Consider the following 10,922-nt stretch of genomic DNA (forward strand, 5'->3'; position numbering starts at 1 on the left):
AGAATCTCGCTTATTACATTCTCTGATTCTCTAAATAGAGCTATGTAATGATTATTGGCCCTAAATAGTTAAGGGGTGTGTGTGAAGATGTTGCCTCTACCACCACATTATGGTACTAGGGAGGCGTATACGTTTTAGATGAAGAAAGGTGATGCATCCTTTTAGTTTATTAGAGTTTCTTTTATTTTAGATAATTAACACTTGAGCCTCTAGGGTTCCCGAATGAGAGCTCAAGTGAAGGTTGGGTGAGATGAATGGTCCAGGGTTCGAACCCTTATGATGACTAATTTACTAACATTTATCTATTAAAGAAAACTTGAGCCTCTAGGCCCAAATGTTGGTTTTATGTGAACAAAAAGGAAACTAAATACGCTTTCTCCACATCTACATGCAGGTCATACACTAAAAAAAATACACCATCTCAGCTCGCCTAAAAAAATACCTTCAGGAGTTTTTATCTATCACAGTCTAAAATGCAGAAGCTACTTTTATTTTTTATGCTCTACAGTCTAAAATGTGGAAGCTGAATATACACGTTTCATTCCACAATGTCCTTTTAGTGCGGTATACAAATTAACAAAATGACTAACCTCGAATGGTTGGTCTATTGGAACATAACAAGGTCTCGTCCCTCGCAGATCCCAAGTTCGAAGCATCACCAATCCTATTGGATGAGGAAAATGTAAGTTTTTTGTAAGTGCTCTTTGAGCCAGTAGGTTTCCTTGCTTTAAATTGGGGCACCATCTCCTCACCCTAAATTTAATTTAACCAATTTTTTTTTAACAAAATGAACCACATTTTTTGAATTTACGAAAGCTTGTATGATGTCTCCTTTTATTGCTGCCACAATCCTAGCGGTTTACTTTAATATCATCCGACAACAAAGAACCCAAACAACTTTAATAGGTATCGTAAAATAATTTTAGTATGTAAAATAGCTTCTAAAGTTTAAACCCCTACGAGAAATTTAACATAAATTATAAATAACATATGACCACATAATGTACGAGGTAGCATCAAAACTCTACTTGACCCCTCCATTATCATGTCGCTGCTATCACCTATAGTTGTGAATTCTTAAAGTTGATAATTATCGTGACTATTATGAATTTACAAAATTGACAACTAGTTTTTAAAACTCAAAACCACAAAAAACAAAAACCAAATTCATAAAACTCAAAACTAATTTTGATTTTAAAAATTTTCAAAACATAAAACCAAAAATCACTTAATCTTTTTTTTTTTTTTGAAAAATCACTTAATCATTCAATGATGAATGCCTTCATTACATGAATTATTTTTTAGAACAAATAGAGTGAGGGGAAAAAGTGAATTTATTTTGTTTTTATTTTAATTTATTTTTTATTCTCCTCACTTTTTTTTCCTCTACCATTAAAACCCTAATTGTTCACGCTCCACCACGTTCTCTCAATTTTGAACATCCTGTACCGTTGTTCTCTCTCCCATGGCGACGGCGCGTGAAGAGAACCCTTACGAAGGCGGCGGCGGAGGGTTCGGTAAGTTCCGCAAAAGACCGTTCCGGCGAACCCAAACGACGCCGTACGATCGTCCACCGACAGCGCTCAGAAACCCTACCAGGAACAACGGTTGGCTCTCGAAGCTCGTTGATCCCGCTCAGAGACTCATCACTTATAGCGCCAACAGGCTCTTCTCCTCCGTTTTCCGCAACCGCCTCACTGCACCTCCTCCTCCTCCTCCTCCAGGTTTCTTCTTCTTTTCCCTTTTTTATTTATTTCAAATTTTCAGTTTTGTCATTTTCTCTCAAATTTTTAATGTGAATTTGTTATTTGTAGTTTTTTAATGTGAGAATATTGATCACTTTCGGTGTTATTATTGCTAATTAATAATGTCAATGTCTTAAATTTTGAGGGCATGCAAGGTGGTGTTTAAATTAACATTGTTGTTGTTATGGCTTCGAAAACAAATTCAGTTTAGTTTGTCTTTTAGGATGTTATGTTATGTTTCTGAAAGGTTGAACATTTTGAAATTGTCTGATAGTATGTCTCTGTTCTGATGTTTACTAAAAAACCAGACTTGTGTTGTATGTTTTCGTCGTAAGTTGTGTGTGCCAGGGCAGTGCTAGAGGGTGCTATACTGATCAGTAGATTGTGGTAAAAGGCTAAGTGAATGGTTAAGAAATCCTTGTTATATATTGTATTGAAATTTTAGGACCAAACAGGATCTGAGTCACTCTCTAGCCTATAAGAAGTGAGATAGGTGTGTGTATAGTTATCAAATTGGACTGCATTACTGAACAGTGAACAGGCTAGGATTAGCTTTGGGTTGGTGCGTGGCACGAATGAATTGGATGCAGAGTGTTGGACTGGTCATCCTACCCCGATATGATGTTAGTGTGTAAAACATTTTCTCGAAGAACTTGATAAATATGGTATAATTTATTTTCATTAATTACGTTGTTCCTCAGCACTAAGGCTATGAAGGTTTTTGGTGGGCTTGCCATGGTTCTTTTCTTTTGGGTATAAAAATGTGGTGATTTGTCATAATGGTACATACTATGGGTAGCTTGTTAGTTGTAGCTTTTCTCTGATTTTTCAAATTTTATATCCTTTTCAATTTTTTTTGTGCTAGTCTTCTCGGATGTTAAAGTGAATATCATGATTCATTGTTTTTCCTTTATGACACAGAAACAGTTCCGGAAGTGAGGGAAAATCATCACCAGGAATCAGCTATCACTGTAAGTAAGCTTGCTTCTGATATGTTTCCCACTTTTTGCATCTCTTTGGGGATAATTTTTTGGATGTGATGAGCATGTATTTGAATTTTGAAACATCTCGTGTATCATTTTATGTTTTCATAGTGCTACTAATATATCTTGGTTATTCCTCTGCTTAACCACAGCTTTTAATATGATTTAGTGGACCCTACATGAGTTTTGATCAATCGAAGAGAGGGTTAGAAAGAGTGTTGCTAGCATTTCTCTTGGTTGGTAACATCAAATTAGACAATAGTAGTAAATAACTTCATGTTTGATGGGGCTTCTTGTAGTCCTTGTTTGATCATTCTCATGGTTAGGAACTCCTCTGTTCTTTTAGATAAGTGAAAGATTTGATGGTCTTTACTTCCATATTTCTTATGCAGTTTCTTGTGTAATTTTCCTTCTTTTTTACATTGATTTTGTTTTTGCTTTCATTATTATTATTATTATTATTGTCGTTGATATTTTGTTTGTTTGTTATATTAGGAGGAACAGGTTGCTAATGAATCCAACGGCAAGCAAAAAGTAGTAGGTGAAAGTAGTGTTCAAAATAACTGTTCTGATGGAGGTGGATTAACTGAACTTGAGAAACTATTCAAGCAAAAGACATTCACTAGGTATGTTTTGTATGATGTGCATGTGGTACCACTGATCTAGCATTTGGGTTGCTTGATCTGTATTTAGTTTCTACATTTAATTAATCTTATTTCCAGCAAATTTTGGGTGTAAATATGTAATTTTTAACTTGAAAGAGTGAATTTTTTTATGAAGGCTTGTTATTTGTATAAACTCATAGATGTATGTGTGTGTGTGTGTGTGTGTGTATATATGTAACGTATATGCACATGTATGTTTATATGTTCCTATATAAATAATACATTCCATGTTGTGCATGGCCATTAACTATTTTTGAGCCCCTCAACTCCGACAGACAGTCTGAAAGATTGAAATTTTGAATTCTTTCGCCGTGACTTGTGTTTACTTGAATTTGCTCCTTGCATGCCTTTTGTACCTGATTTGTGTTATCTATTTATTACCTATTTTTGGTTGACTTGTTCAGTTGTGTACGAAGTTTTGTTGGGGAATCTGCTGCTGACATATAACTTAGTTGAATCTTGATAACGTGGGTTGAGGAACAACAATACAGTTTCATTTTTAATTGAGAGCCATGTCATTATGTGGTCTATAGTTGAGCCCACCTGGTGGGGCATGCTTGTGGCAGTTGTTATGTAATTTTACTTCCTGAATAATTTGTTGAAGCCTTTGAAGTTCTTGTTGCAAGCTTGCAATTTACTTTTTCCTTGTCCATATCAAGTTCATGTTGTTCTGTATTCTTTGACTATATTCCTTCTTGGTGGAAGCTTATTGTTGATGCCATGTGTTATGTGTTTATTATTCCACAGATCAGAGATTGATCATTTGACAGAACTCTTGCGTTCAAGAACTGTGGATTCACCTATTGGGGAAGGGAAGAGGACAGAAGTGGTTCCACCAGATTCAACATTGCCTTGTAAACAAAAGGAAGAATATTCCCAAACTCCTGTGCTAGAAAATGGGATTGGAAGTGATCTTGTTTCAACCCCATATGTTACCTCTAGTGTATGACAGTTTGCTTCCTCTTTGATATATATATATGTGTGTGTGTGTGTGTGTGAGACTGTGATTGTGTGCGTATGCTTGTATGCTTGTATGTTCTGGACGAGAAATTATCCCCTATCATGATCCATTTGACATGTAGAATCATATACTCTGTATAGGTTTCTATTGAGGATGTTGCTTCACCTGCCGAGCTTGCAAAGTCTTACATGGGAAGCAGACCTTCCAAGATAGCTCCATCAATGTTAGGCTTGCGAAGTCCGCCCAAGGAGGATCCTAATTTACTAAAAAGCCAACACTTCGCTCATAAATCCCCTATTATGTCAATTGTGCCAAGGGCTACTACTACCGTTGCTAGGGTTCACGAGAATGGTTTTGTGCCCCCAAGATCTCGTGGAAGATCAGCAATATATAGTATGGCTCGAACACCTTATACCAGAGTTCATCCAGCCTCCACACTCAAGGTTTTCCATTTACTGAATGGTATTTTTTATCATGATGTTTTTGGTGTTAAATTTTATATCTGGTTCCTCTGTCTTACAGAGTGCTAGGGTTGGAGTTGAAGGTGAACTTTCATCTTCGTCTCAGTATGCATTGGATCATGATATGCTTTCTGGATCTAAACAAGGGGTATATTTACTTGTGATCATAGTCCTATCCTTTCATTGTGTATTTAGGAACTTACTCACAGGGGTGTTACTGAATCTTTCCATTTTTCCTCCCCAAATTTTGCAGGCATTAAAACGGAGAAGTTCTGTATTGGACAATGATATAGGATTCTTTGGTCCTGTACGTCGAATCCGTCACAAGTCTAATCTTCTGTCATCTAAAGGCTTGACCTCACCTCATTCAGGAGGCCATCTATCTATAACTAGGAGTGAAGTTAAGCATGGCCATATGAAATTGTCAGCTGAAAATATTGATGATGCCATGCCTAGTACTAGCTTTCCTCCTATACCCTCAAAATCTAGCGATACAGCCTCAAAAATACTGCAGCAACTTGATAGATTGGTTTCTCCTAATGAGAAATCATCAGAAATGAGGCTACAAGCTATGAATGATAAATCTCCAACAAAATTGTCACCATCCATGTTGCGAGGAAAGGCTCTTCAAAGTATGGAGACAGTAGATTCATCTAAATTGCTCAATAATATCCGAGATAGTGACATAGATGACTCACATGGCTATTTGTCTGCTAGTGCTAAAAAGTTATCAAAGATTGACAAGGTTGAAAGTGGTCCATCAAAGGTTGTTTCTCCTGATCATGGATTAGTTCCTTTTGCAACTGATGCAGATGCTACAGTGACAAGAAATCAAGATATGTCTACTGTAAAATTTGGAGATTCTTCCGTGACAAAACCTGTTTCTTATCCTCCCCAGAAAAAGAGGGCATTCCATATGAGTGCACATGAGGTTTGAGATTGGATATTTTCCTTAATTATTATTTGTTTGATGGTTTCCTGTATTATCTTCATTTTATGTTATTCTAATATTTGGCTTTATGTGAATTATTGTTTGATATCATTGTGGGAAGAGGTGGTACTATTAGGGCCCATTCGTTTGAGTTATTAAAGAATGAAGGGTTTCTCATATTAAAATACATATTTTATAAATCTTATGATTGTGTAAGTTCTTTGAAAATTAGCAAAACCTTAATAGATCTGTTTTAGTGCTTTTCTGAGAACTTAGAAATTAGACGTAGTAGCTTCCAAAAAAAGCTTAAACAGAAGTTGTATCATAGAATCACTTTTTTAATCTTAAACAAAATGCCCTTAACCATGTTGATGGCAATTGTTTGCCTTTCTCCATTTAGCCCTGCATAATGATGATTGAAGCAATTACTGGAATATTTTTTGTTTCATTATTACTTTTGATTTTGATTCCTGAATTCTAACACAAAAACTTGAGTTGAGTTTCCAATTGAGAAATATGATTTAATTTTAGATCATGTTATTTACTGTCATTTCTCTCTCTCAAAAGGATTTTCTGGAGCTGGATGATGATGCTTATCCTAATGGAGCTGTATCTCCTTTCTCTACGTCTGGGAAAGAAGCAGGGTCTACTGCTGTGTTCGATAACTCTGCCGCTGAAACAGCTGTACAGGGGATGCCCCGTAGTTCCTCTGTAGAAATGCCATCCAAAAGTTCAATAGATGGTAAACCTCATGTTAGGACTGCTGATGGATCTATAGTTGATGGGAAGGTCAATGCACTGACCTCAGTAACTTCATCTATTACTGATACTACTGTTGAGACAACTACGGGTGCAGTTAAAGCTTCCACACACACAATTTTTGGTTCTGACAAGTCTGCCTCGCAAAACGGATCAGTTGGTAATCCTTCCCTGTTTACCTTTGGGAATAAAATTGTTCCATCAACAGAGCTCGCAGGTGCTGAAGCTCCATCAAAAGAGTCTATTAAATCAGGTCCAGTACTTGGTCTGGAGAAAGCTGCATTGTCAAAGGAGCAAAGTACTGATGCTCCATTAGTTAGTTTTGGCATAAACAAAAATGTTGACAATGTTCCCCAAGTCCCATCATTTGTATTCTCTTCACCAGTTGGTGGTAACTCTGCTGGTTTCAAATTTGGTGCTTCTTCTGACTCAAATCTGAGATGCTCAACCAGGTCAGTGTATGTAATCTAAGACTTGCATTTAAAATTTCTCTCAAAATAACTCTTTACTCATTTAGGTTATTTTTCTAGATTACTAAACGATTTGTGTCTGTTCCTCTTGTTCTGTTGAGTATTTGTCTGTGAAAAAAGAATCAGTTGCTGAAATTTAATCTCATTGGGAGCATGCCTTTTTTCTTTCATAACTAATATGTACAATCCCCCATGTTTTCTATGATAAGCTTATGTGTCTTTTATCTAATACCTTTCATGGTTCCCTTTTATTTCTCTGGTGGTGGATTGATTTGCAAAACATATTGCATTCACAGTTTGAGGGTCACAGACTGGTTGATTCAGCAAATTTATCACAGTTTTTTCTTTGTTATGTTGAACTTTGAATTTATAGTCTCATTTACAATAAGTTTGAAATTTTGTCCTGTTTACCTTTTGCAATTTGACTGATTTTTGTTTTGTATCATAATTTTTCTTATTTGATGCATTGTTGAGATGAAATTGAAGGAGATATTGCAATAATCAATGTGCTAAATCTGCCCTTCATTTGCAGCCCAACTCCTGTTGCTGGTACTGTTGATTCATTGCCAAAAGTTGGTGAATCAGATAATGCTGATGCGAAGACTACTGTAATTGCTGGATCCTCTGCTTGGTCATCAGAACCAGCTGTCTCCTCTGCAGCATCAACATCATTGTTGACATCACCCACAAGCATCTTTACTTTTGGAAATGTTTCAAATAAAAATAATGGGCCTGCTGTTTCAAGTCCTATATTTTCCTCTCCATTTCCATCTGTGGCTACTAATAATTTTACAAGTCAGAATATATTCAGTAGCTCATCCCCTGCAGCAAGCAGCAGCGCCACTGCAACATCCACTAGCAGTGGCATGACATCTAGCAGCCCTGCTATATTTGCATCCAGCAATAACAGTTCTTCCACCCAAATGATGAAATCTTCATCTCCAACAACTTCCTTTTTCAAATTTGGATCCACTCCTTCACCGTCAGCAAGTTTACCTGTACCATCCTCTGAACCTGTGGAAACCAAGAGCAGTCAGGATGCTGGATTTGGTAATCTAGGCAGCACTTCCTTTGGAAGCTCTTCTGCTGTTGGAAGTACTGGGAATGGTACTTTTGGGTTTAGTTCTTCGGCAACTACAACTGTAAATAGCAAGTCTCCGGGATCTGTCGTTGGCACTAAAACTGAGTCTGTCCTTGGTACTCTAGCACCTTCTTCTACTAGTGGTTTTGCAACTTCCACTCAGATTCAATCTGTGTCCTTTGGCTCATCTGCATCATCCTCGTTATTTGGGTTGACTGGGAATACAACTGTTTCTTCAGGGAGTTCATTGTTTCCTTCTGCAAGTTCTGCCTCAAATATTTTTAACTTTGGTACAACTTCTGGACAAAGTTCCCCTGCTTCCTCATTGGGAGCCAACCCTGTTAACTCCAATAATGGTACGAGTTCTACTTCATTTGGACTTTCCAGTTGGCAGCCTGGCAAGTCTTCTCCCTTTGGTACTTCCTTTAGTTCATCATCTTCATCCACCTCAGGGTTTTCCTTTGGAACAACCACTCCTTCTGTTGCTACCACCAATTCTCCCATGATGTTTGGATCATCCACTGGTGCATCAGGTCCTCAATTCTCATTCACTTCAGCTGTGGCTACGACCAACACGCTGCCTTCTTTTGGAAGTCCTAGTCCTGCTTTTGCATTTGGTTCCACTTCCGTTAATAATGATCAGATGAGCATGGAGGACAGTATGGCTGAGGACACAGTTCAAGCAACTCCACCTGTGACTCCTGTATTTGGTCAGCAGTCTGCCCCAGTTCAATCAAACTTCGTATTTGGAGGAGGATCCACTCCAACAGGAGCTAATCCTTTCCAGTTTGGGGGTCAACAGAGTATTGCTCAACAGAATCCATCTCCATTTCAGGCTTCTGGAAGTCTAGACTTCAATGCTGGAGGGAGCTTCTCATTGGGTACTGGTGGTGGTGGTGACAAATCTGGTCGAAAGATTGTGAAACTTAAACATAGGCAGCGTAAGAAGTAGGACTATTGTATATTGAAATGGTTATTTATGTCACTGCTGCAGTCCGCCTTTCATCAGTGCAACAGATTAATAAGTTCAAAGGTAAGTGATTCCTGAATTTGGCTGTTCAACAATCTGGAAAGGGACACTATCACAACATATGCCAGCAGCAAGCTTATCATTCGCACATTTTCTTTGCTTCTTATACAATGCAAAGGCTTAATTTATCACAATTTTGTATGGATATGATAGAACATCATCTGCTTACTTTTAATGGTTTTAGGTCACAATTGGAGATCGAGATTTGGTCAGTTATGTTCACGGAATCCATGTATTTGTTACATGTATCATAGGCAGATAATAGGCGGCATGAATTATGGTTTAGTTGGTTGTCATAATTCAATGCCCTACTTTGATGGATTAGATAGTGAACTGTCTGTACTCTATGTGTTAAGTTTATAAAATACTATTATCAAGAGGAATGTTGCTATGGACATTTTTGTTGAGTGATCATCATATGCTTGTAATTTTTCTTGACCCAATTTTGGAAATCCTATAGGTGTTTTACAATGATAATTGTATGGTACAAGAGGGTGTCCTTCATATTTGATATTCCCCTTCTGCCTGTGAAAACATTGTGCAATCTGTTTCTCCTTTCTCTTCGAACAACTATTAACACAAGCACGATTCTGCAAATGTTGTCGAAGGTGAAGGAGTTGGAAGATGGCTTGCAATGGAGGTCATACTGTAGCTCTTAATTTTGTTTCCTTGGGGCTACAATTTTATATTTTGTAGGTGAATCGTGATGAACACAAGTTTGCAGGCATATCCTGTCAAAATGTAACAACTATGGATTACACAGCAATGTCACCACCGAGTGATATGCATAATTCTTGTATAGAATCTTTAGTTTAACATACTTGCGTCCTGTCCTTTCTATTGTGAATGTGAGTGCATAGATTAACCAATGATCTTATTCACAAGAGGGCATATGGGACTTTTGATATGTTTGTCCTTTTAAAGTCTAACAATGTCTGAGCACCCTTATCCTAACAATGACAACATGGTGAAGTACAATAGAATAGATGCATGAATGTGGTTCATGAAACATAATGGTAATTGTTTCTCCTTTTTCCATAATGTTGGTTTTGCATTTTGACTTGTTATTTGAATCTTGCTGCAAGTTAACTGGACGTACTCTGGACCAAGTATCTCAAAAGTTAACCATGATTTTCTTTGGAGCAAAGGCTTCCAAGCAAGCTTTATTGATCAAGAAAAACAAGGCATCAGAATATGGAAGTATGAAGAAAATTTATGTTAAAGATAATGATAGGGTGTTTAAAGTGGGGTGTGTCATATCCAATATAATGTTGATTTCTATGGGAAGATATAGGTGATAATTTGTTTAGTTAATAGAGATTTAGTAGAATTACTCATTATAAGCTTACTGTATAATGGAAACAATGATATCAATGATAATTTGTTCATCTCTGTTTAGTTCCCAGCACCTTCTTCAGCTATGTATTGATTTGTGGCTACACAAACTAATTCCAGATACTGGGTTCTACTTTATGTATTGATTTGTGGCTACACAAACTAATTCCAGATACTGGGTTCTACTTTCACTAACTAATTTATTCAATGGTTTTTGCTTCCATAATTTTACAGAAAAAATCAATCTATAAAGTGACTGATTTATTCAATGTATTAATTTCACAGTTTGATATAAGCACTGGCCTGCAAAAAGACAACCCAAGAAGGCTCCGAACTCCGAACTCCGAAGCTAAGACGATATTTAATTAGAATTTTTTATTAAAATTTTAACTATGAAAGATATTTAATAAATAAGTGAGCAATTAAATTAAAATTGAAAATTAATTAGGTTAAGCACAATTTATTAAATGCTAAAACTTAGTTCCCGAAGAATAACTCAAG

The 10,922-nt window shown here is 36.8% G+C and overlaps 1 protein-coding gene across 2 annotated transcripts; it reads left to right on the forward strand.

Annotated features, from left to right (window-relative positions):
- The first annotated feature begins 1,409 nt into the window (after positions 1 to 1,409).
- Positions 1,410 to 9,500, forward strand: LOC130721934 (nuclear pore complex protein NUP1). Of its 2 annotated transcripts, none has more exons than XM_057572520.1 (9): positions 1,410 to 1,724; positions 2,667 to 2,716; positions 3,224 to 3,354; positions 4,141 to 4,336; positions 4,495 to 4,797; positions 4,877 to 4,963; positions 5,069 to 5,746; positions 6,314 to 6,963; positions 7,508 to 9,500. In XM_057572520.1, exons 1-9 carry the CDS (start codon positions 1,466 to 1,468, stop codon positions 9,006 to 9,008), a joined length of 3,855 nt encoding a protein of 1,284 aa, XP_057428503.1. In that variant the 5' UTR covers positions 1,410 to 1,465; the 3' UTR covers positions 9,009 to 9,500. The 2 variants fall into 2 exon arrangements, with proteins under 2 accessions (XP_057428503.1, XP_057428504.1); XM_057572521.1 differs by having other exon boundaries at positions 6,314 to 6,957.
- The last annotated feature ends 1,422 nt before the right edge of the window (positions 9,501 to 10,922 follow it).

This window comes from Lotus japonicus, chromosome 6 (genome assembly GCF_012489685.1).
Source record: "Lotus japonicus ecotype B-129 chromosome 6, LjGifu_v1.2".
NCBI lineage: Eukaryota > Viridiplantae > Streptophyta > Magnoliopsida > Fabales > Fabaceae > Lotus > Lotus japonicus.

What these genes read in the sequence shown, in the direction of transcription:
- LOC130721934 (XM_057572520.1), top strand. Translation starts at nt 1,466, where the DNA reads ATGGCGACGGCGCGTGAAGAGAACCCTTACGAAGGCGGCGGCGGAGGG. An exon ending in TTTCTGGATCTAAACAAGGG is followed by an intron (nt 4,964 to 5,068) that starts GTATATTTACTT and finishes CAAATTTTGCAG; the next exon opens with GCATTAAAACGGAGAAGTTC. An exon ending in AGATGCTCAACCAGGTCAGT is followed by an intron (nt 6,964 to 7,507) that starts GTATGTAATCTA and finishes CTTCATTTGCAG; the next exon opens with CCCAACTCCTGTTGCTGGTA.